Source organism: Equus asinus, chromosome 20, assembly GCF_041296235.1.
Source record: "Equus asinus isolate D_3611 breed Donkey chromosome 20, EquAss-T2T_v2, whole genome shotgun sequence".
Classification (NCBI taxonomy): domain Eukaryota; kingdom Metazoa; phylum Chordata; class Mammalia; order Perissodactyla; family Equidae; genus Equus; species Equus asinus.
The window spans coordinates 80,841,852-80,866,973 of NC_091809.1; the positions used below are offsets into that span (position 1 = coordinate 80,841,852).

At 35.6% G+C, this 25,122-nt stretch overlaps 1 protein-coding gene across 1 annotated transcript in view; it reads left to right on the forward strand.

Annotated features, from left to right (window-relative positions):
* Positions 1-25,122, forward strand: part of GDPD4 (glycerophosphodiester phosphodiesterase domain containing 4) — a 100,149-nt gene that overhangs the window by 45,431 nt on the left and 29,596 nt on the right. Inside the window, exons 10-11 of the mRNA XM_070491515.1 lie at positions 20,532-20,753; positions 21,691-21,845. Coding sequence (XP_070347616.1) covers positions 20,532-20,753; positions 21,691-21,845 — 377 coding nt within the window. The remainder of the gene's footprint in view (positions 1-20,531; positions 20,754-21,690; positions 21,846-25,122) is intronic.

Genomic DNA, 25,122 nt, shown 5'->3' on the forward strand with positions numbered 1-25,122 from the left:
ACGTATCCCTCAGGAATGAAGGTGAAATCTAGGCCTTCTCAGATGAAGGAAAAATTAGAGAATTCATTGCCAGAAGCCCTCTCTAAAAGGAATGCTAAAGAAAATATCAGAAGGCAACTTGGAACTTTAAGCTGGAAGAAATGGCAACAGATATGGTAAATGTGTAGGTGAATAGGATGGACTACTTCTCTTAATTTTTAAAAAATTTGTGACTGTTAAAAGTGAAAATTGTAACATTTTCATATGAAGTTTTCAGTGTATGTAGATGTAATATATAGAATTACTATAACATAATGGGGGGAGGGAGAAGGTAAAGGGACCTATATAGTTGTAAGAATTCTACATTTTACTTGAAGTGTTAAAATATTGACTCTAAATAGACTGTGAAAGGTTAGAGTAGGAAAATATTTTGTAATCCTTAAAGCAACAATTAAAAATAGTACAAAGAGATATAGCCAAATTATTGTTATATGTGCAGTTTATGTATATATATAAATGGTAAGTTTAAATGGAACACTAAAAGAAATTCAAATAGTCCAAAAGAAGGCGAGAAAGGAGAACAAAGGAACAAAAATAGAAAGGACAAGCAGAAGAAAATCATAAATTGAAATACCTAAATTCAACCATATCAATAATTACATTAAAAGTAAATAGTTGAATCACACCAATTAAAAACAGAGATAATCAGGTTGGATTAAAAAAAAACAGACAACTTCATGCTGTCTACAAGAAGCTCATTTCAACGATAACTGCTGTATTATTTTAATCTGTTTTATAGGTTAATGGTAAAATAATGCATAAAGACATGCCATACAAACACTGATCAAATTAAATCTGGAGTGACTATATTAATGTCAGGCAAAGTAAACTTCAGAACAAGGAAAATTATTAGTGATAAAGGAGGGACATTACATAATAATAAATGGGTCCATTCGTCAGGAACACAGAACAATCCTGCATGTGTATGCACTGAACAATACAACTTCAAATTTTATGAAGCAAATCTGATAGAACCTTAAAGGAGAAGTAGAAAAATCCACAATTAGATGTTTCAACACTCTTTTTTCAGTAATTGACAGAACAAGTAGGCAAAAAAATCAGCAAATAGGTAGAAGATGGACTATGTTCTGGGCCATGAAACAAATTTTGACAAATTTAAAAGAACAGAAATAATATCAAGTGTGTCCTCTGAGCAAAATGGAGTTAAACTAGAAGTCATTAACAGAAAGATAGCTGTAAAATTCCCAAACGTTTGATTTCTTTTTCTTTTTTCTAATTGGATAAATTTGACATGTAACATTGTGTAAATTTAAGTGTATAGCATATTACTTTGATACATTTATACATTGTAATGTTGCTGTTGTAATAATATTTATCACATTAATGTACAGTGTAATATTATTGTCCGTATTCAATATGTTGTCCATTAGATCTCTATGGCTTCTTTAGTACTTGTTACAGATTTGTACCCTTAAACACCATCAGTCTTATCCTCCCACCCCCCATCCCCTGGTAACTACTGTTTTACTTTGTTGTTTTTTTTTTACAGGTTTGACTTTTTTAGAGTCCACATATAAGTGATATCGTACAGTACTTGTCTTTCTCTGACTTACCTCACTTAGCGTAATGTGCTCAAGGTCCATCCATGTTGTTGCAAATGGCAGGATATCCTCATTTCTCATGGCTGAATAATATTCCATTTTGTATATATACCACATCATTTTTATCCATTCATCCATTGATAGGCATTTGGGTTATTTCCACATCTTAGCTATTGTAATTAATGCTGCAATAAACATGGAAGCACATATATCTCGTTGAACTCCTGTTTTCATTTCCTGTAAGTATATACCCAGCAGTGGAATTGCTGGATCGTATGGTATATCTATTTTTAATTCTTTTTTTTTTTTTTTCCTGCTTTATCTCTCCAAATCCCCCCTGGTACGTAGTTGTATATCTTAGTTGCAGGTCCTTCTAGTTGTGGCATATGGGATGCCGCCTCACTGTGACCTGACGAGCGGTGCCATGTCTGTGCCCAGGATCCGAACCAGCAAAACCCTGGGCCACCGCAGCTGAGCGCACAAACTTAATCACTCGGCCATGGGGCCGACCCCCTATTTTTAATTCTTTTGAGGAACCTCCATATTGTTTTTCGTAGTGGTTGGAGTAATTTACATTCCCATCAACAGTGTATAAGGGTTTCCTTTTCACCACATCCTTGCCAGCACCTGTTGTCTCTTGTCTTCTTGATGATAGCTGTTCTAACAGATGCAAGGTGATATCTCATTGTGGTTTTTATTTGCATTTCCCTGATGACTAGTGATGTTGAACATCTTCTCATGTGCCTATTGGTCATTTTGATGCCCTCTTTGGGAAAATGTCTATTTAGTTCTTCTACCCATTTTTTAATTAATGGTTTCTTTGTTATTAAGTTGTGTAAGTTCTTTATATATTTTGGATATTAACCCCTTATTTGATATATGGTTTGCAAAAATTTTCTCCCATTCTGTTGACTGTCTTTTCATTTTGTTAATTGTTTCTTTTGCTGTGCAGAAGCTTTTGAGTTTGATGTAGTCCCATTTATTGACTTTTACTTTTGTCATTTGTGCTTTTGGTGTCACATCCAAAGAATCATTGCCAAGACCAATACTGATGAGTTCCTTCCCTATGTTTTCTTCCAGGAGTTTTATGGTATCAGGTTTTATGTTTAAGTCTTTGATCCATTTTGAGTTAATGTTTCTGAGCGGTGTGAGATAGAGGTCCAATTTCATTGTTCACGTATTTCTGCAGTTTTCCCAGCACCATTTGTTGAAGAGGCTGTCCTTTCCACATTGCGTGTTCTTGGCTGTCTTGTTGAATACTAGTTGATCATATATGCTGGGATTTAATTCTGGGCTGTCTATTCTGTTCCATTGGTTTATGTATCTGTTTTTGTGTCAGTACCATACAGTTTTTATTACTATGGCTTTGTAGTATAGTTTGAAATCAGTAAGTGTGATACCTCCGGCTTTGTTCTTTTTTCTCAGGATTGCTTTGGCTACTCAGGGTCTTTTGGGGTTCCACACAAATTTTAGGATTGTTTCTTCTATTTCTGTGAAGGATGCATTTTAGTATTTTGATGAGAATTGCACTGAATCTGTAGATGGCTTTGGGTAGTATGGCCAGTTTAACAGTATTAATTCTTCCTATCTGTAAACATGGGATGTCTTTCCATTTGTTCGTGTCTTCTTCCATTTCTTTTAGCAAAGTCTTCTAGTTTTCATTGTACAGATCTTTCACTTCCTTGGCTAAATTTATTCCTAAGTATTTTATTGTTTTTGATGCTATTGTGAATGGGATAGATTTCTTTATTTCTTTTTCCAATGCTTCATCATTAGTGTAAAGGAATGCAACTGATTTTGATATGTTGATTTTGTGTACTGCCACTTTACTGAAATCATTGATTAGTTCCAACAGTTTTTTGGTTGTCTCTTTGGAACTTCCTATATATGAGATCATATCAGCAAATAGCAACAATTTTACTTCTTTCCAGTTTGGATGCCTCTTATTTCTTGGTCTTGCCTAATCGCCCTAGCTGGGACTTCCAGTATTATATTGAATAGGAGTAGTGAGAGTGGACATCCTTGTCTTGTTCCTTAGAGGAAACACTTTCAATTTTTCTCCATTGAGTATAGTATTAGCTGTGGATTTGTCATATATGGCCTTTATTATGTTGAGATATATTCCTTCTATCTCCAGTCTGTTAAGGGTTTTTAATCGTGGAAGGATATTGTATTTTGTCAAATGCTTTTTCCGCATCTTTTGAGATGATCATGTGATTTTTATCTTTCATTTCATAGATGTGATGAATTACTTTTATTGATTTGCATATGTTGAACCATCCTCGCTTCCCAGGCATAAATCCCACTTGGTCGTGGTGTATATTCCTTTTGATGTGTTCTTGAATTCAGTTTGCTATTATTTTGTTTAGAATTTTTACATCTATATTCATCAGGGATATTGTTTTTCTTTTCTTTTGGTATCCTTATCTGGTTTTGGTACCAAGGTAATGCTGGCTTCATAGAATGAGTTTGGAAGTGTTCCCTCTTCCTCAATATTTTGGGAGTTTGAGGAGGATTGGTGTTAATTCTTCTTTAAATGTTTGATGGAATTTACCAGTGAAGCTGTCTGGTCCTGGAGTTTTCTGTGTTGGGAGCTTTTTGATTACTGACTCAATCTCTTGATTCATTATTGGTCTGTTCAGATGTTCTATTTCTTCCTGATTCAGTCTTGGTAGGTTGTGTGTTTCTAGAGATGTATTTATTTCTTCTAGATTATGTAATTGGTTAGCATATAATTGTTTATAGTTGTCTCTTATGATTCTGTCTGTTTCTGTAGTATCAGTTATAATGTCTCCTCTTTCATTTCTAATTTTATTTGAGTCTTTTCTATTTTTCTTAGTTAGTCTAGCTAAGACTAACTTTATCTTTTCAAAGAATCAGCTTTTAATTTTGTCGATCCTTTCTATTGTTTTTCTGGTCTCTATTTCATTTATTTCTGCTCTAAATTTTATTTCCTTCCTTCTGCTAACTTTGGGCTTAATTTGTTCCTCTTTTTCTAGTTCCTTGAGGTGTAAAGTTAGGTTGTTTATTTGAGATCTTTCTCATTTCTTAATATATGCATTTATTGCTATAAATTTTCCTCTCAGAGCTGCTTTTGCTGCATCCTATACAATTTTATATGTTGTATTTTCATTTGATTTGAGAAAAAAAATTTCCCTTTTGATTTCTTCTTTGACCCATTGGTTGTTGAGAAGTGTGTTGTTTAGTTTCCACATATTTGTAGATCAACTCACTTTCCTGTTACTGTTGATTTCTAATTTCATACCATTGTGGTCAGAGAAGATAGTTGTTATGATTTCAGTCTTCTTAAACTTGCTAAAATTTGTTTTGTGGCCTATCATATGTTCCATCCTGGAAGATGTTGTATGTGCACTTGAGAAGAACGTGTATTCTGCTGCTGTTGGATGGAATGTTCTATGTATGTATGTTAAGTCCATTTGTTCTAAAGTTTGGTTCACTTCCATTTCCTTATTGATTTTCTATCTGGATGATCTATCCATTGCTGATAGTGGGGTACTGAGGTCCCCTACTAGTATTGTATTGTTGTCTATTTTCTTTAAGATCTATTAGTATTTGATTAATATATTTTGGTGCTTGGGCATTGGGAGCATATATATTTATGATTGTAATATCTTCTTGATGTAGTGACCCCTTTATCATTATATAATGACTTTCTTTGTCTCTTGTTGCCATTTTTGGCTTGAAATCTATTTTGTCTCATATAAGCATGGTTGCACCTGCTTTCTTCTGGTTAACATTTGCTTGGAGTATCATCTTTTACCCCTTCACTTTGAGCCTATGTGTGTCTTTAGAGCTGAAATGAGTCTCCTAATAGCAGCATATAGTTGGGTCTTATTTTTTAATTCACCCAGCCACCCTGTGCCTTTTGATTGGTGAGTTCAGTCCATTTGCATTTAGGGTGATTATTCATACATAAAGACTTACTATTGCCATTTTATCTTTTGTTTTCTTCTTATTTCTTAATCTCCCTTGTCTCTTTTTTCTTGTATTTCTGACTACCTTTAAAAATTGGTGGTTTTCCATGATGGTTTACTGAGTTTCCCCTTTTTTTATATTTCTTGTCTCTACTCTAGATTTTGTTTTTTCTGGTTACCACGAGGTTTGCATAAAATGTCTCATAGATAACATAGGCCCTTTTCTGCTGATACCAACTTACGTTCATTTGCCTAACAGCTTCAATCCTTTTATTCCTCCTCTTTTATATTTTTGCTGTCGGAAACTCTCTGTTTTTATGCTGCAAGTTCATTACAAAATTGTAGTAGCTATAGTTATTTTTAATGCTCTTTTCCTTTAACCTTTATGCTATGATTAAATGTTTAATATTGTATTCTAAAATAGAGTTACAGTCTTCTGATTCTCTTTATCACCTTACTCAGAGTTTTTGTGTACATCTCTCTTTTTGTTTCAGGTAGAAGAGCTCCTTTCAACATTTCTTGTAAGGCAGTTCTAGTGGTGGTGAACTCCCTCAGTTTTTATTTATCTAGGAAAGACTTTATTTCTCTTTTGTACCTGAAGAATAACTTTACTGGAGTATTCTGGGCTGGAAAGTTTTATCTTTTAGTAGTTTGAATATGTCATTCCACTCTCTGTCTTCGCCTGTAGAGTTTCTGCTGAGAAATCTGCTAGTAGTCTAAAGGTGTTCCTTTGTAGGTTACTTCCACCCCCCACCCCCCGGCTGCCTTTAAGATTCCTCCTTTATCAATCACTTTTGACAGCTTCATTGCAATGTGTCTTGGAGAAGATCTTTCTGCATTGAGATAATAAAGTGATCTATTTGCTTCATGGACTTATATCTCCAGTTCTTCCCCAGATTTGGGAAGTTCTCAACTATTATTTCTTTAAATAAACTCTCTGCCCCCTTTTCCTTGTCTCCTTCTGGTATACCCATTATTCTTATATTGGCTTTCTTAGTGGAGTCTCATAGCTTTTGTAGGCTTTCTTCACTTTTTAAAAATCTTAATTATCTCTCCTTTTCCACCTGAATCATTTCTAGATTCCTGTCTTCCAGCTCCCTTATTCTCTCTTCTATATAATCTGCTGTATTTCCAGTGCTTTCTCTAATGCATTCTTCATCTTATTTATTGAGTTCCTCAGCTCCAGAATTTCTGTTTGATTCTTTTTTTAAATGGAAAATTCCAAAATATTTTTAAAAACATGTCTCTAAATAACCCATATATCAAAGAGGAAATTTCAAGGAAAGTTAGATAAATTTTTGAACCGAATGAAAATAAAAATACAACATATTCAAATTGGTGGAATACAACTAAAGCACCGCTTACATGAAAACCCTGGGATTATCTGCTTAATTAGAAAAGTGTCTCAAATCAATTAGAAAAAGAAGAACAAATTAAATCCAAAGTAAGCAGAAGAAAATAATAAAGAGCAGAAATCAATGAAATGGAAACAGAGAAATAGAAAACATCAATGAAACAAAAGCTTATTCTTTTTTTTTTCCTGAGGAAGATTGGCCCTGAGCTAACATCTGTACCAGTCTTCCTCTATTTTGTATGTGGGTTGCCGCTACAGCATGGCTGATGAGTGGTATAGATCTATGTCTGGGATCTGAACCCCTGAACCCAGGCCACCAAGGCAGTGTGTGCTGAACTCAGCTACTACGCCACACAGCCAGCCCCAAAAGTTTATTCTTTGAAGAGATAAACAACATTGATAAACCTCTAGCCAACTGACCAAGACACAAAGATAGAAAACACAAATTTCCAATATTAGGAATGAAGGAAGGTTCATCGATATAGACCCTCCAGACATTAAAAAGGATAATAATGAAATATGATGAACAGTGAAACTGGCTCATATTGGCTTACAAGAGCCAATTATTACATTTCGGCACTTTTGGAACCAGTTGTTAAACCAGTATGAAATTAGGTGTGGCTGTAGTATTTAAGCAACAAAATTTGGCAAACACTACAAATCAGGTCTTTATATTCCTGGAGAGCCTGTTGTTAAACATTTAGAAGCATGCCATTGTCTATGAATAACTCTATGTTTATAATTCTGACAATTTAGATAAAATGAAACAATTCTTTGAAAGACACAAAATACCAAAACTCACCGAAGTACATAACCTAAATAGTCCTGTACCTATTAAAGAAATTGTATTTGTAGTTTAAAAACTTCCAACAGAAAACTCCAAGTGCAGATGTTTTCACGGTGAATTCTGCCAAATGCACAAGGAAGAAATAATACCAATTCTACAGATATCTCCCAGAAAATAGAAAAGGAGAGAATAATTCCCAGTGCATTTTTATGAGGCCAGCGTTTCTCTGATAACAAATTCACAAAAAGGCATTTCAAGAAATCTTGAGACTTATATCCCTTGTGAATACAGATGCAAAACTCAACAAAATATTAAGAGACTGAATCCAGCAGCATATAAAAAGAATAATATGTCATGATCAAAGGGGTTTTATCTTGAGAATGTAAGGCTGGTTCACAGTTAAAATCAATGAATTTAACCATGTTAACATACAGAAAGAAGAAAATCATATAATAATCTCAGTACATGCAGAAAAATCATTTTACAAAACTCAGCTTCCATTTTTGATAAAAACTCTCATAGAACTAAATATAGAAAGGAACTTCCTTAACTTGATAAAGGTATTCTCCAGTATATCTACAGCTAGCACACACTTAATGGTGAAAGACAACTCATTCTCTGTAAGACCTGGAAAAAGGAAGGATGTCTCACTACTCCTATTCACCATCATATTGTAAGTCCTAGCCAGTGCAATAAGGGAGGAAAAAGGCATACAGATTGGGAAAGAAAGAAATAGAACTATTTCTGTTTGCAGAGGACCTGATTGTATATGTATCAAATCTCAAGGGATCTACAAAAAATATCCAAGAACTAATAGGTGAGTTTAGTAAGGACACAGGAAACAAGGTCAATATTTAAAGAAAAAACAAAACCAAAAAAACCTGAATCTAATCAGGGAAGACTTCTGGTCTCAACTTGAACATGTAAAGAGTTTGGAAGTTGTTGCTCACACCCTTAAAACAAGAAAAAACCCAAACTGAAAATCAGTGATTTTTCTTAGATCCATCAGAGAATTGAAGTCACAGGGTAAACCACCACTCCAAAATCTGGAGAGACAGGTGACTACAGAGGATCACAGACAAGATCAGCTTACCAGAAGCAGAGACCATTGGAGCCAGTAACTGGTAGGAACAGTTTAAATAAGTGGTTATTGTAACTAATTGCTGGAGGCTGAGTGTGGACCAGCTTGAGAATTAAAAACCTCTGGGGGCCTAGTTTTATATAGGGCCCCACACTTTTGTGGGTTTTACCTCCAGGAATTCCATCAGGTTCTTGTAGTGAAGATCATGGAACAAAATCTCTCCTGTTTTGGGCAGGAGGAGGAGAAAAGTAGCACTTTTAAAATAGATCCAGAATGTTCTCCATTACAAAGGCCTAGTCTCCAGGGCAAACCACTTTACCAGAACCTTATCTAACATGTGGGGAGGGTAATTAGTCAACTCCAGCCCCCTCCAGCCTTCCTGTCTCATATAAGGGTAGAGAAAAAAAGACTAAAAATATGCTTCTGAAAGTCATAGCCCAAAGACTCAGACCCACTAAACAAATAAGATTTAATAAAAGATTGTAGACCACTTCCCTTCCCCAGCACCTTACCACTACAAGAACAGGGCTTCAGATAATAATAGTGGATTACAACTGAGTGAGCTGCCACACAGACTCTGTTTAAGAAGGAGTTCTTAAGGAACCCAAAGACAATAGGAGAGGAAACAAAACAAAATAAGGAAACTGAATCCTCTGTGTACCTATAGCTATAGCAAACATTAAACACAGTCCAGGTCCTAGCAAGATTAATACAAAACCTCACCCTAAAAGCATAATTATCTCAGTTCCTATTACCCATTGGCTCATGTCTAGCTTCCAGCAAAAAAATGTATAAGATATGCTAAAATACAAGAAAGAAAACACAGTATGAAGAGACAAAGCAAACATCAGAACCAGATTTGGATATAACACAGATTTGGGAATTACCAGATAGAGAATTTAAAATAACTCTGATTAATATATTAAGGGCTCTAATGGAAAAAGTGGACAACATGCAAGAAAACATAGGTAATGTCAGCAGAGAGATGGAAACTCTAAGAATCAAGAGGAAGGGCTAAAAATCAAAAACATTCAACAGAAATGAAGAATGCCTTTGATGGGCTTATCAGTAGACTGGACATGGATAAGGAAAGAATCAGTGATCTTGAAGATACGTGACTAGAAACTGAAATGCAAAGAGAAAAATGAATAAAAAGAACAGGACAGAATAGCCAAGAATTGTGGGACAATTGCAAAAGGTATAACATACCTGTAATAGGAATACCAAATGAAGAAGAAAGAGGAAAAGAAACAGAAGAAATATTTGAAGTAATAGTGGCTGAAAATTTTCCAAAATTAATGACAGACAGCAAACTACAGATCCAGAAAGCTCAGAGAACACCAAGCAGGATAAATGCCAAAAATCTATAGATAGGCAAACTGCAGAAAACCAAAGATGGAAAAGAAATCTTGACAGAAGGCAGGGGGCAGTAAAAATCCTTAAGCTATAGAAGAGCAAAGATAAGAATTACATCAGATTTCTCATCAGAAACCCTGCAAACAAGAAAAGAGCAAACTATTTATAACAAAAGAAAAAAACCTAAAATTCTATATCCAGCAAAATTGTTTTTCAAGATTGAAGGAGCAATAAAGATTTTCTCAGACAAAAAAAAGCTGAGAGAATTTGTCACCAAGAGAATTGCCTTGAAAGAAATGTCAAAAGAAGTTTTTCAGAGAGAAGGAAAATGATATAGATCAGAAACTCAGATCTACATAAAGAGTGTCAGAGAAGGAATAAATGAAGCTAAAATAAAATGTTTTATTTTTCGTATTCAGTATAAAACTTCTGGTAGAAAATGTAGGAGAAAATTGTGATGACCCTGAGTTAATGAGTTCTTAGAGCACCAAAAGCATGATTCTTAAAAAAAATAGATAAATTGGACCTCATCAAAATGAAAAACTTTTGCTCTTTGAAAGACATTATTAATAGGATGGAAAAACAAGTCACAGACTAAGAGAAAATATTTCCAAATCACGTATCTGACAAAGGATTTGCATCTAGAGTATCCAAAAAATACTCAAAACTCAAAAATAAGAAACCAACTCACTTTAAAAAAGGGCCCAATATTTGAATAGACGCTTCATCAAAGAAGATACATGGATGGCAAATAAGCTCATGAAAAGATTCTCAATTTAATTAGTCATTAAGGAAATGCAAATTTAAACCACAATTAGATACTACTGTATACCTTTTAGAATGACTTAAAAAAACAAAAGACTTGAAATACCAACAACTGGTGAGAATGTGGATCAGTTGGACTCACATGTATTGCTGGTGGGAATGTGAAACGATACAACCACTCTGGAAAACCATAGTTTAATGTTAAACATACACTTACCACAGATTTCAAGAGAAGGAATATTACCAAGAGTAGAAGTAATATGAAGCATACCAAACATATCTAATTATTTCTGGCATCCTTCTTGATTGCAAATATAGTCGTGCAGCACATAATGACATTTTGGGCAATGATGGACTGTATACATGATGGTGGTCCCATAAGATTCATACCATATAGCCTAGGTGTATAGTTAGGCTATACCATCTAGGTTTGTGTAAGTACATTCTATGATGTTCACACAATGACAAAATCACCTAAAGACGCATTTCTCAGAATGTGTCCCTATTGTTAAGTGATGCATGACTGTGCTATAATGTAGCATAAAGGAACCAACCTTTGATATTTTGGTGTCTAAGAAATAGCACATGATTTGGGATGAAGAAACATTTAACAACTTTCTTCTTCTGAATTTAGAGTCCTATGTTTGAAAGGCAGTGTAAAAAAATGGCATAGTAGGTTGGTCACTTAAGACAGGAGTGTTAGATACTTGAGAACAGTGAATGGCAGTTTGACTACCTATTAATCAGACTGATAATACAATGTTTCAAAATAAAAATAGCAGAAGATAACATAATTTTAAGGAACTTGAGCTCCTTCAGAAGTAAATAACTTTTGTTTTTGTTATTTTCTAATGATAAAGGACATGTCAAAGTTAGCACAAAGCACGCAATTATTTGGGGGAGATATAGGACCTCTGCTATGTGGGCATATGACCCACAATGTAAATAAAGGTTTACTCCATAGTTTAAGGTGAAGATTAAATATTCAAAGATCAGTATGTTATTTTAACAGAAAATTAAATGATAGTCTTGCAGTAGTATAACGTTTGTTAGTAAAGGATTTACAAGCTCTTTAAAAATCTTAAGTTAAACTAAACCAACTTTGTCAAAATTTTAACACATTTCATTGCTTCTTACCACACATTATTTGCAGGTATTATAAATTAAGCAAATATACTTTATCTCAAATCTTCTATAACTTGTTGTACCCACTCATTTGTCTTTAATTATTTTGTTTCACATTCTAGAGTAATTGGATACTTTAAATCAGCTGTATCACTAAACACACTGTTTATCAGTTAGTTGACTTTTTTCTTTTCATAGCAAGATTTTCTTGGTGAAGAAAGTAGTTTGTTAAAATGTCTTCTAGTACAAACTCCCCATCTCATTACTAACCAGCACTTTGACTAGCCTTGTTCTAGCATGATATATATAGTGAGAAATAATATACCCAAGGAAAAAATCCCAGCTTCAGGGGTGGATTTTATTCTTGGACTTGTTCACCTATTAGTTGAATGATTGGGCGTGTCACTTATCGTTTACCTATAAGTTGAATAATTTGGCATGTCATTTATCCTTTTTAAGCTTCAGTTTTCTCGTTTTTAATAAAGAGTATTCTGAAGTCAAATTGAACAATGCGTTTTAGTTTTTTTTTTTAGAAATTTTGTCTTATCGTTACCATAGTCCAGCTCTAAAAAGAGCTCAAAGTACTTTTAAGTGACCACTGTCATAGAACTTCTATCATGTTTTATTTGCCTGTCTGTCTTATCTCTCTTACTAAACTGTGAGTACCTTGAGAGCAGGAATCGTGTTTTATGAGCACACAGAGTATGCTTGCTGAATGAATGATTATGTAGTATCCAGAGCTTAGTAAACAAGTCTGAGTGTCATACTCCTTTCTTCTCTCTCAGTGTCATTGAAAATGTACAGTTAATGGCATCCGTAAGTTTATGTTTCTGAAACACTGCATTGCAAGCAGCATCCACTGTCACAAAACCAAGTCCAGTGCAAGTTCTTATAATTGTATTTAATAAACCCCTCCCTAATCAAGCCTCAATTTATCTTTAATCAGGTACAACAAAAAGTGTTAATGACGGTGCTGGTTGGTCAGAAGTAAATCCAGGGCTTTTCTATTCTCCATTAACTACTCAGGCCAAGGAGTTGAAACTGTTTCAGGCCAAGCCCTGAAACCTAGGGCTAGGGCTCTATTATTTATCATACAGCCAAAGTGAAAGACAAATTTTTTATAATCACCTCAAATTATTCAGTTTCTGGTGATGGGATCAGTATCCTTAGAAGGCTGTTTCCTAGGAAATATGCTATTCCTTCAGACTCTTTATAGAGTGATATTGTCTACTGAGGGGTTAGGGAGTCCTACAATTGGACAGGTCTAACAGCCCCACAGAACATTTAACCTTCCCCTGGGTTAACATCAAAAAGCCTGATTCCCGCATATTAACACAGGAGTTTTACAAGAAATACAGTCAACTTCGCCGAAGTTTTAAGTATATTTTCTTTGAGAATTGTTGTGATAAACATTCACTGTTATACCCCAAGAATATTTTTGTCTTGTACTACTAAGTCAAGGATATTTCCTTTCATTTAGGTATTACTTACAAAAATAATCATTATTGATAAAATTGGTGTAGTAGGTTGATTGGCAGCCCCCAAAAAGATATGTCCACATCCTAATCCCTAGAGCCTATGAATACTATCATATATTGCAAAAGATGTGATTAAGTTAAGGATCTGGAGAGAAGGAGCTTCTCCTAATTATCTGAGTGGGCCCTAAATACAATCACATATATCCTTATAAGAGAGAGGCAAAGAGAGAATAGACACACAGAGAAGAGAAAGCGATGTGACCACAGAGGTAGGGATTGGAGTGATGTGGCTACAAGCCAAGGCATGCCAGCTGACACCAGAAGCTAGTAGAGGCAGGGAACAGATTCCCCTCCAGAACATCCAGGGTGAGCATGGCTCTGCTGACACTTTGATTTTGAACATTTCGCCTCCAGAACCGTGAGAGAATACATTTCTGTTGTTTGAATCACCAAGTTTGTAATAATCTGTTATAGCAGCCCTCAGAAACTAATACAGTTAGTATAAGGTGTCTTTATATTGTCTTCAGTTATTTATGTACCTGAACAACTTAAACTTTTGTTCAATTAATAGGAATTAACACACTGCTTTAAATTTTTGAGTCTTTTTAGGGATTTGATATGCCTTAATACTACAAAGGAAATAATAAGGGTAACCGTCAAGGGGAAGTATGATTGGGAATTAGACTGATTTATATAATCAAGTTGAGTCACAGTCTTTCTATAAGTATAGCTGTGGCAGTCCTCCACTGACTGACTATATCTGTCTATCTATGTATCAGTAGATAGTAGTCTTACATCTGTTAAGGCTCTTTATTGATGAGAATATTTTTTGACCAAAATTTACTTTAGAAGCATTAATTTTGGATTTTCTAGGAGTTGGCAAGGGATGATATATCCAGTATGTTTTCAAGTTATCTACACTAGTAGTAGCGTGGAGGAACTGAATTGTACTTAGAGTGATGATTGTCTAGAAAAGCCTAAAGTTAGGCAAATCATTGTTTTTAGTGAGAAGACCATGATAGGCTAAATCAGAAGTGTATAACCTTAAGTCAATAAAAAGAAACGGTATGACTAAAAAGATAAGGAACAAAAGAGTTTGGCATTTATCAGGAGAATCTTTTTCCATTGTTTTTTCATGCTTTATGGAGTTGTTTGCTAGTTCCAAAGATCTTGAGTCAGCTGTTGATTGCTGGTGGTTCTCTCTGGAGGACTAAGTTTATGAGCCCTCAGGGTGTAACTTGCCAATTCTTGTCAGATGGGTGATGCCATTTTTGTTGGGAAATGTGTATCCAAGGGTCAATTCCTTCTACTTCTACTGTTCTATTAGAGTTAAGAGTATCTGATGTGGTTTTGTCCAGTGATGTTCAGGGACAGTCTTTCTATGAGCTGTTTTCTAGCGTACTGGATCACACTGATTAGATGGTTGGCAAGGAAAGGCAGCCTGTTTCTGTTAATGAAAGGACTGAGATATATTGGTTAATCTTTTATAATACTTAGCTAAAAGAGTTTTTGTAAAGGACTGATAAGAAGTTTGGATGGATCTATTCCTCAGGCATGTGCCTGTAAGTGAGTAGTTGACAGGGAGGTAATCTAGGACTTCCTGGCGGGAAAGAACACAAAGCCTAAGAGAAAAAGGGTAGTCCTTGAGGGTATGGGATTTCTGGGTATCTGATAGTTTGGCTGATTTTGGTTTTTATATTTCATGTATTCTTCCCACTTTTCCAGGGTATTGTGTATATAAGGATAGGAGATTTTTTAGTAAGCGGCAAAGTTTTGCGTAATTCAAAATAAATATCCAGGGGGCCGGCCCCGTGGCCTGGTGGTTGAGTTTGGTGTGCTCCACTTTGGTGGCCCAGGTTTCACGGGTTCAGTTCCTGGGTGCAGACCTACACCACTTGTCCACCATGCTGTGGCAATGACCCACATACAAAATGGAGGGAGATTGGCACAGATGTTAGCTCAGTGCAAATCTTCCTCAAGCAAAAAAAAGGAAGATTGGCAATGGATGTTAGCTCAAGGTGAATCTTCCTCAGCAAAATAAATAAATAAATAGCTATCCCAGTAAAATATTTTCCCATATCACTGGATGGCTAAGTTGGAATAGCTTAGGTAGAGAACACAAATATATAGTAGTTTTTAAAGCTATTTTAAGTTGCAGTAACTATTCAATCAGGAATTGCTTTAGCCCATCCAAAAAATAAACACACAATTGCTAGTATAAATTCCTAACCCACAGAGGGAAGAAATTGTACAAACTCTGTTTGGAGATCCTCAAAGGGTCCCTTTGGACAAGGTTCCAATCCATGTCTCACTTTTATAGTTTTCCCAGGATTATGTTGGTTACAGATGAGGAAAGAACTGGTCACATCTTCTGATACCTTAGAAAAGTTACCCCCACCAGTGTTTGTTTAATACTGCAGTCAGTTTATCCCTACTGTGGTGAGTTGTGTCATGGAGGATTTGGGGAAGTATCCATTTGAGGTTAATTGGTGCTACCACATAGCCATCGTGAATCTGGCAACCTGATTAGTTCTAGTGTTTCTTTTAAAAATTGGGGGCCAAGGGGCTGGCCCCATGGCTGAGTGGTTAAGTTCGCACACTCCGCTGCAGGCGGCCCAGTGTTTCGTTGGTTCGAATCCTGGGCACGGACATGGCACTGCTCATCAAACCACACTGAGGCGTGTCCCACATGCCACAACTAGAAGGACCCACAATGAAGAATATACAACTATGTACTAGAGGACTTTGGGGAGAAAAAGGAAAAAAAGAAAATCTTTAAAAAAAAAATTGGGGCCAAATTTTGTGCAGGTATGGACAGTTCTCAAATTACAGAAATCATGAGATTCTCCTTCATTGGTGAAGACAATACAGTTGCTGTATTTAAGAGTGTTATACTGGTGAATGGTAGTATGAGATAGAGAAAGTAACTATTTTGTAATTAATCAACAAAGATAAAAATACTGAGTGTTTTTCAGTTAACAACAGGGGTTGTATCGAATGTGATACCATAAAATAGAAAGATGAACCTAGTACAGGATCTGAAGATTCTTAGAGTAATTTAGCTAAGATTGCATTTTTTCCAAGACAAAGATTAAAAAGCCTTGCTAGATCAGGAATAGGCATTAAGAGGCAATGGGTCTTTGATGGGTGCCACGTTGTTGAGTTAATACCCTTAGACTACGGTCTCTCGTTTTGTGTATTTCAAAAAGAAAGCTTTATGATGATCTGGAAGGTCTGAAAAGAATATTGTTGAAGAAATATTTTGATCACTGAAGGTCTTTTTGTTTTCTGCATTTTGTGAGAATGACTCCAAGATGTTTGATTAAGTCAAATCATATAGAGGCCTGTCTGTTTCAGAAAAAGCTTGTTACCTGTACTCTACAATATCCAGTTAATCCCAAAAATCATCTTAATTGCTTTTAGTGGTCAGCCTTGGGTCATTTTGGATTATTAGTGATCTCTCATTAGACCATGTCCTTCCTAGCCGATATATCATGGCCTAGATCAGGGGTTGGCAAACCATGGCCTCCTGTCGAAATCTAGCCACTGGCTGTTTTTGTACAGCCTGTGAACTAAGAATGGTTTTGACATTTTTTAATGGTTGAAAAAAAACAAAAGAATAATGTTTCATGATGTATAACACTTATTTAAAACTCAAATTTCAGTGTCTATAAATAAAATTATTGGAACACAGCCATGTTTATTCACTTATGAATTGTCTATGGCTATTTTTTGCACTATAATAGCAGAGTTGAATAGATGTGACAGAGACTATATGTCTCACAAAGGTATGGACAGGTATGGACAGTTCTCAAATTACAGAAATCATGAGATTCTCCTTCATTGGTGAAGACGATACAGTTGCTGTATTTAAGAGTGTTATACTGGTGAATGGTAGTATGAGATAGAGAAAGTAACTATTTTGTAATTAATCAACAAAGATAAAAATACTGAGTGTAATCAGAAATATTTAGTATCTGGCCCTTCACAGATTAAGTTTGCTAAACCCTGGATAATTAACTGTTATTTTGTAGAATTAAAATTTTGCCTTAGAAACTTTGTTTCTTTGTTTTGTTTGAATAGAGTTATAGAGCCAATCTTAGAATCTCAAGATGGGTTACTGCATATCCGTAAGCTCTTGGTTTAAGACATGAGAAAAGTAGGATGGGGCTTCAGTAAATGCCTGAAGTATAGCTTTCCAGGTAAATTGTTGATTTTTCCCTGGTAAAGGCAATATATATTGGCTATTTTCATCAGCTAAGGACATGAAAGAAAGTAAAAATAGGACCAAAGGGAGTACATTTGCGTTAGACAATACTAGAGAATGAGGTATAACTCTGGTTAATAGCTGACAGACAGTGGATGAATCTGTATCCTTCGCCATCGCAGTTTTTGTTGTTTTTTTTAAACAGGTGAAACAGACATTGCTTGGACTAATGCAATGGATAATTAATCCTTGTTATATTAAGTCTGTTTAGTTGGCTTAGATCTTCCTTAACTTCAGCATTAAGAGGATTTTAGGCCACAGTGTCAACAGAATCAATCTGAACTCTTATGGGTTTCACTCCAATTATTCTGCCTCTTTTCCCCTCAGGGGTTCTGGTACCATGGCCAATTATTTGGTTATTTTTTGAATCAACAGACTAATGTCCATAGCTGTAATTTGATAATGTGCAGTAGAATTTTCTGTGACTCCTGAAAACAGTTTGTCTGCAGTATATTTCTTCAGGTGGTTCTTTTTGCAAAGTAGATTCCTGACAATGAAGTTTATAGAAAAATGCCATAGAGAAGAAAGGAGTGTTCTTCTGACTGTGGTCTCAAACTAACAGTTACAGGTTGGGGCATGAACAAAGACTTAGTATTGTTAGCGATTCCTACTACTTGAATGATTTTAGTACTCTGAGAGATCTGATTTTCTATGGTAGCGGGATTAATAGTAAAGTTAGTGACACCTGTATTGACAAGAAAACCATATTGTTGTTCATCAGTTTTTACAAATAGTTCTCAGAATTTTCTGTTGAGTGCTAATGGTTTCCTTTAAGTGGCATCATTGGCAGATTTTGGATAATTATGCTATTTGTTAACCAATATGATACATTGGATCATCCAATAGCCTTTCTACTTATAATTTCTCTAAGCATAGGTCTAGAGAACCGAGGACCTTTAAATATTGTTTTTATTTGAGGAACCAGATATTTTGTGTGGAGAACCAGGATTTTGTTTTCTTTTCTAGCTTGCTACTTCCTAGGGGTTTTTGAAAATGTTCAATCACATATTGTAGATAGTTTAAACTGGCATTGTCCCATTCCAGTTTATTTTTCTAAGACCCCTATTTTATATTAAAAAAAAAAGAGACTCGATTTACTTCAGCTGTTAGATCTATCCCATAAAACTACTTAAAGCTTACTGGAGTCTAGTTTTAAACTCTCTTATTAATTAATCTTTATAGTTTTTGCTGTTTTGAATTTTTCATCCAATTTATCCTTAAGGGAAAGGCTTCATAAATGTTCTTGATTGTACATTTCCTTTTTTTTCCCATTTAGGAGCATTTAAAAAATTATGCACAGCTGAATTATTTAAATCCTGTCTTGGTCTTTCCCATCCTATTCTTTAACGATTTTCCCCACATGAAGGTCTAACTGTTAAGTGAATCAGTCGGTCTAGATCTGGTAGAGTTGAACAAAATCTTGAATTCTGAAACAAATTTATTACTTCCTGAGAATTAACTCTTAATTGTAGAGCTCAACTCAGATCTAGACCATGGTTTAATTCAACTTCTATGATGTACCTTTTGGTCTAGCCTGGGGATATTGTGCGATGTGATTGTTTCTTTCCTAAGAAAAAGGTAAGAAAGGGCAGCTTGTTTAGGAGGTCAAGAGGAGGAAATAGAAAGAGTGAGAATGAGAATGAAGACAAGGTTGTGTAGAGAGAGAGAGATTATTTGAGTCTTGAGAAAATGTGAGGTAGCTGCTGCTTCCTTCTCCTGAGGGATAGCCTTTTTATCACTGACTTCAGCCACGAATGATCTAAAATTGGCAAATGATGATAAAAGTAGCTATTTACTAAATTTAATATAGCTAATATGTGTATGGACTGAAGTGTAAGATGAAATACTGTGTATCGCAAAGAAAATATGACAGTTCCTGCAGTGAGAGATTCACATTCCAGTAGAAGCAGTAGAGAGTGAGGGAACTAATGTGAATTGTGTACTTTTCTATGTACCAGACGTGCTTCTAGACCCCGTAAATATTTTATCATATTTAATCTTCAAAATAATCCTGAGGAATACATAGATCACCCCTCCCCTTCCCCATTTTATAGTTTGGTCAATGAAGACTTTGAGAATTTAAATGGTTTTACCAAGGTTACACAGCAAGAAGCATATGAAGCCAGGATTTGAATCTGGTCTAAGACATATGCAAATAACTATGGAAGAGAAAATGAGACATACAATTACAGAGGCATAAAAATGGGCCATTGGAGTTTAACACCATCAAAGTCTCTCGAGTAACATTTAAGGAAGTCTTCATGAAGGAGGTAGTGTTTGGACTGACTGGGCTTTGCAGGTTGAGGGTAGGATTTTAACAGGTGAATATGGCAGGAAGGTAAATGAATGGTGGAGCTGGGATTGAATCCAATATCCAATTCAGTCTGAAGCCAAAGCCTATTTTTTTCTATTACACAAAATTAGAACAGTGAGAGCAAATATGGGAAGCCAATGCAACTGAAAAGGGATTGTATTACCGTGGGTTATCGAAAAAAGGCTGAAAAGGAAGGTCCAGACAAGAACATGAAGGACCTTCAGTGCAAATACAACAGCTTCTATGGTATAGAAGAAATCATCCCAAATACCATAATTACCTATGGAGATTGCGTTTAATTTCTCTCCTTGGCAACTTTTATTTCATGACCAGTATTTCAGAGGGCCTGGTGGGTTGAATGGTAATGGAGCAACATGGAGGTAAGGCTGGGTGTGGGGCTATATAACAGGAGAATTGGAAAATGCTTTTCATAGATGCCAATGTATTCTCTAATGTATTTATTTTTAGCTCAAACCATTTTACAATATGAAACCCATATCAGAGGCTGATAGTAAAAAAGCAGAAAGTCAGACGATTCCAAAACTAGCTGATTTATTGGAACTTGCACGGAAGGAAAAAAAATTTGTGATATTTGATCTTAACAGCCCTAAACAAAAACATCCTCACAGAAACACGTATGTCCGCCATGTAGTAAGCGTGATCCTTGACTCTAAAATTGAGCAACATCTGGTATGTCTGTCTTAGTATTTATGGTAGAGATTGGGGGGCGGGTAGCATGTCCCAGGAGCATAACAGTTGAAGCTGACCTACCTTATAGATCTTCCCTGGGACCCTTAAATAATTTTGCTCTCTATAGAAATGGAGATTGTTGCTTATATAGCTATATGTGGCAATCTAAGAATGACCCAATTAAATTTATCTCACTAGGGAGAAACATCAAGGCTGTTTGTTATTCCAAACCAAATGAAATATCAGCACTCTGTTAAAAAGAAATAAGTGTAATGATTATATGATGTTATCTGCACCATCACCAACATAGAACTATTAGAAAGGGCCTGGGTAACACTAAGACTTTGAGAACTTGGCTCAAAGGTAGAAAGAATAGGTGGGTCTTATTTGAGCAGAGATTTGTTCATCATGTTTTTCAGAAGCAACTCTCTGCATTTGGGCAGTCAATCATCCCAAATCTCTTAAATTCTCAGAATATGGAAGAGTGCTATAAGTGAAACAAATATGTGTCTTTTTGCAAATGGAACTATTTCCACAGATGAGTCATAAAAGCATTCCCTGTTGGCAGGAAATGACCCTTCTCAAAGATTATTTTAGCATCATCAGCCAGAGGAGAAGTTTATGATTCCCACCTTCATCCACACCTACCAAGTCCTCACCCAGTTTGGCTAGTGTGAGACTATCTACACAAAATGGGCCCTTGACCCATGATGTGAACTGAGAAAACTCAGCTCCAGAACACCCCTGGTAAAAGTCGCATTATAATTGTTTGTTAGACAATATTAAGCCAGTTTGACTCTTTCAGCAAGGGCTAGAATCTCTCTGCTCCCTATAGACTGTTACCCGTGCTGGAATGGAGTTCCATCCATTCTACATGGGGCTCTTTATACCTAGACAGCTGATTATCCACTGAAATACTTACTGTTTCTCTTTACAGATTTATTGGTTGCCAGGTTTTGATAGGGACTATGTCAGGAGCACAGCTCCTGGTTTTCAGCAAGTCGGCCGGCTTTACTCCATCGAAAGCCTTGCATATGAAAATCTGAGTATAATAAATGTTGACTATAAGGAATTGTTCTACAATGGATTGAAGTAAGTGACCATACCGGCCTTGATATGTATTGCCTTACTTGCACAAAATCTTCATTCCAACCAAGCTACTCAGCTTCCCCTTCCCATCTCAGGATTACTCTGTGTGGCTGTCTTTTTGGAATCTCCTGTTTTCCCCTTCTTGCCCTTCCCTCTCTCTCTTCCTCCCTCCCTCTGCCAATAAACATTTATCAAGTATAGACGATATCCCTGGAACATAGACTTCAGCCCCTTCTCCTCTGTGTTCTAATCTCTCATCATTCAATACACTTTTTTGTATGCTTTGTGTTTTTGTTTTTATACAAGGCGATCATTGAAAAGTCAGAACTTAAAAAGTTATTTCCTCCTGTCATTACCAGATGTATTGCAGTACCTCCTAAATAGCTTTGTCATCCAGAAAGCCAGATTTCTTATAGGCATAGTTAAGAACATAGTTAAATCATTATTTAAAAAAACAAAAACAAAAAACTTAAGACAACCAAACGTAAGAAGAAACTAAAATTATGAAACACCACATTTGTAAGTATATAATTAGAGACAGATTTTCAGAATTAAACGCACCAGGGAATAAAATGGTAATGTTTTCAAACTTAACTGTTATTAATCACTGCTTAATTTAATCCATATCCCCTTTCTCCTACATTTAGAAATAAGTTTTTTCAGATAATTCTAAATGCTTCAGAGACAGCCTTCCTTGGCGATATATATATATATATATATATATATATATATATATATATATATATATCTCCAAAATCTCCTTGGGCTTAATAAAAATTCCCCTAGATACCTTTCTGCATCTCAAGCCATAAGCTAGGCTTTTGAATGCACCTCTCTTCCTGCTTTTCCTCCTCGCTGGCCATGGGGTGGTAGGTCATAAAATATGTCTTTTTTCTTTTAGCATTGGAAAATTATATATATTTTATCTCTATTTCCCAATCAGAAGATTTCTCTTTGCCCAACTCCTCCTCTATTTCGAGTGTATTTCTATTTCCTTTTACTTTTTTTCAAATAGAAAATGGCTCTAAAATGATTTCCTTCTCTCCTAATCATAATTTAGATTAATCTATTAGTTGAAAATAATTATAATAGCTTCCATTTATTGAGCCTTTATTATGTGTCAAGTTCTGTGCTTGGTAGACCACATGATTTTTTTGAAATCCTGGCCTCCCCATCAGCTGCACTTCTGAGTTGGACAAGTTTCTTTCTTTTTTTATTGAGGTAACGTTGGTTTATAGCATTATGTAAATTTCAGGTGTACGTCATTATATTTCGATTTCTGTGTAGATTACATCTTGCTCACCACCCAAAGACTAGTTACCATCCATCGCCATACACGTGTGCCTAATCAGCCCTTTCACCCTCCTCCCTCCCCACTTCTCCTCTGGTAACCACCAGTCCAATCTCTGTCACCATGTGTTTGTTTGTTGTTGTTTTCATCTTGTATTTATGAGTGAGATCATACGGTATTTGACTTTCTTCCTCTGACTTATTTCACTTAGCCTGATACCCTCAAGGTCCATCCTTGAGGGATGTTGTTGTAAATAGCAAGATTTTGTCTTTTGTGTGTGTAGGGAAAATTGGCCCTGAGCTAACATCTGTGCCAATCTTCCTCGATTTTATGTGGGATGCCACCACAGCATGGCTTGACAAGTGATGCTAGGTCGGCACCTGGGATCTGAACCTCTGAACCCCACCAAAGCAGAGCACGTGAACTTAACTACTATGCCACCAGGCTGGCCCCTTGTCATTTTTTATGGCTGAGTAGTGTCTATTGTCTATATATACTACATCTTTTTTATCCATTCGTCCCTTGATGGGTACCTAGGTTGCTTCCAAGTCTCGGCTATAGTGAATAATGCCACGGTGACCACAGGGGTGCATATATATTTATGCATTCGTGTTTTCACATTCTTTGGATAAATATCCAGCAGTGGAATAACTGAATTGTATGGTAGTTCTATTCTTAATTTTTGAGGAATCTCCATGCTGTTTTCCATAATGACTGCACCAGTTTGCCTTCCTACCAGCAGTGTAGGAGAGCTCCCTTTTCTCCACATCCTCTCCAATACTTATTTCTTGTCTTGTTAATTATAACCATTCTGAGGGGCATGAGTTGATATGTCATAGTAGTTTTGATTTGCATTTCCCTGATAATTAGTGATATCAGATATCTTTTCATGTGCCTGTTGGTCATCTGTATATCTTCTTTGGAAAAATGTCTGTTCAGATCTTTTGCCCATTTTTAATTGGGTTGTTTGTTTTTTTGTTGAGAGGTATGAGTTCTTTATATATTTTGGATATTAACCCCTTATCAGATATATGGTTTGCAAATATCTTCTCCCAGTTGTTAGGTTGTCTTTTTGTTTTGTTGATGGTTTCTTTTGCTTTGCAGAAGCTTTATAGTTTGATGTAGTCCATTTGTTTATTTTTTCTATTGTTTCCCTTGCCTGGTTAGACATGGTATTTGAAAATATGCTGCTAAGACTGCTGTCGAAGAAGCAGAGCCTATGTTTTCTTCTAGAAGTTTAATGGTTTTACGTCTTACATTCAAGTCTTTAATCCATTTTGAGTTTATTTGTGGGTATGGTGTAAGATAATGGTCTACTTTCTTTTGCATGTGGCTCTCCAGTTTTCCCAGCACCATTTATTGAAGAGACTTTCCTTTCTCCATTGTATGTTCTTGGCTCCCTTGTTGAAAATAGGCTGTCCATAGATGTGTGGGTTTATTTCTGGGCTCTCAATTCTGTTCTCTTGTTCTGTGTGTCTATTTTTGTACCAGTTCCATGCTGTTTTGATTACTATAGCTTTGTAGTATATGTTAAAATCAGGGAATGTGGCACTTTCAGCTTTGTTCTTTTTTCTCAAGATTCCTTTGGCTATTGGGAGTCTTTTGTTGTTCCATATAAATTTTAGGATTCTTTGTTCTATTTCTGTGAAAAAGTCATTGGAACTTTCATAGGGATTGCATTGATTCTGTAGATTGCTTTAGGAATTATGGACATTTTAACTATGTTAATTCTTCCAATCCAAGAGCACAGAATCTCTTCCCATTTCTTTGTGTCTTCTTCAGTTTCTTTCAACAATGTCTTATAGTTTTCAATGTATGTCTTTCACCTCTTTGATTAAATTTTTTCCTAGGTATTTTATTGTTTTTGTTGCAGTTGTAAATGGGATTGTATTCTTAATTTCTCTTTCTGCTACTTCATTGTTAGTGTACAGAAAGGCCACCGATTTTTATATATTGATTTTGTTTCCTGCAACTTTACTGTATTTATTT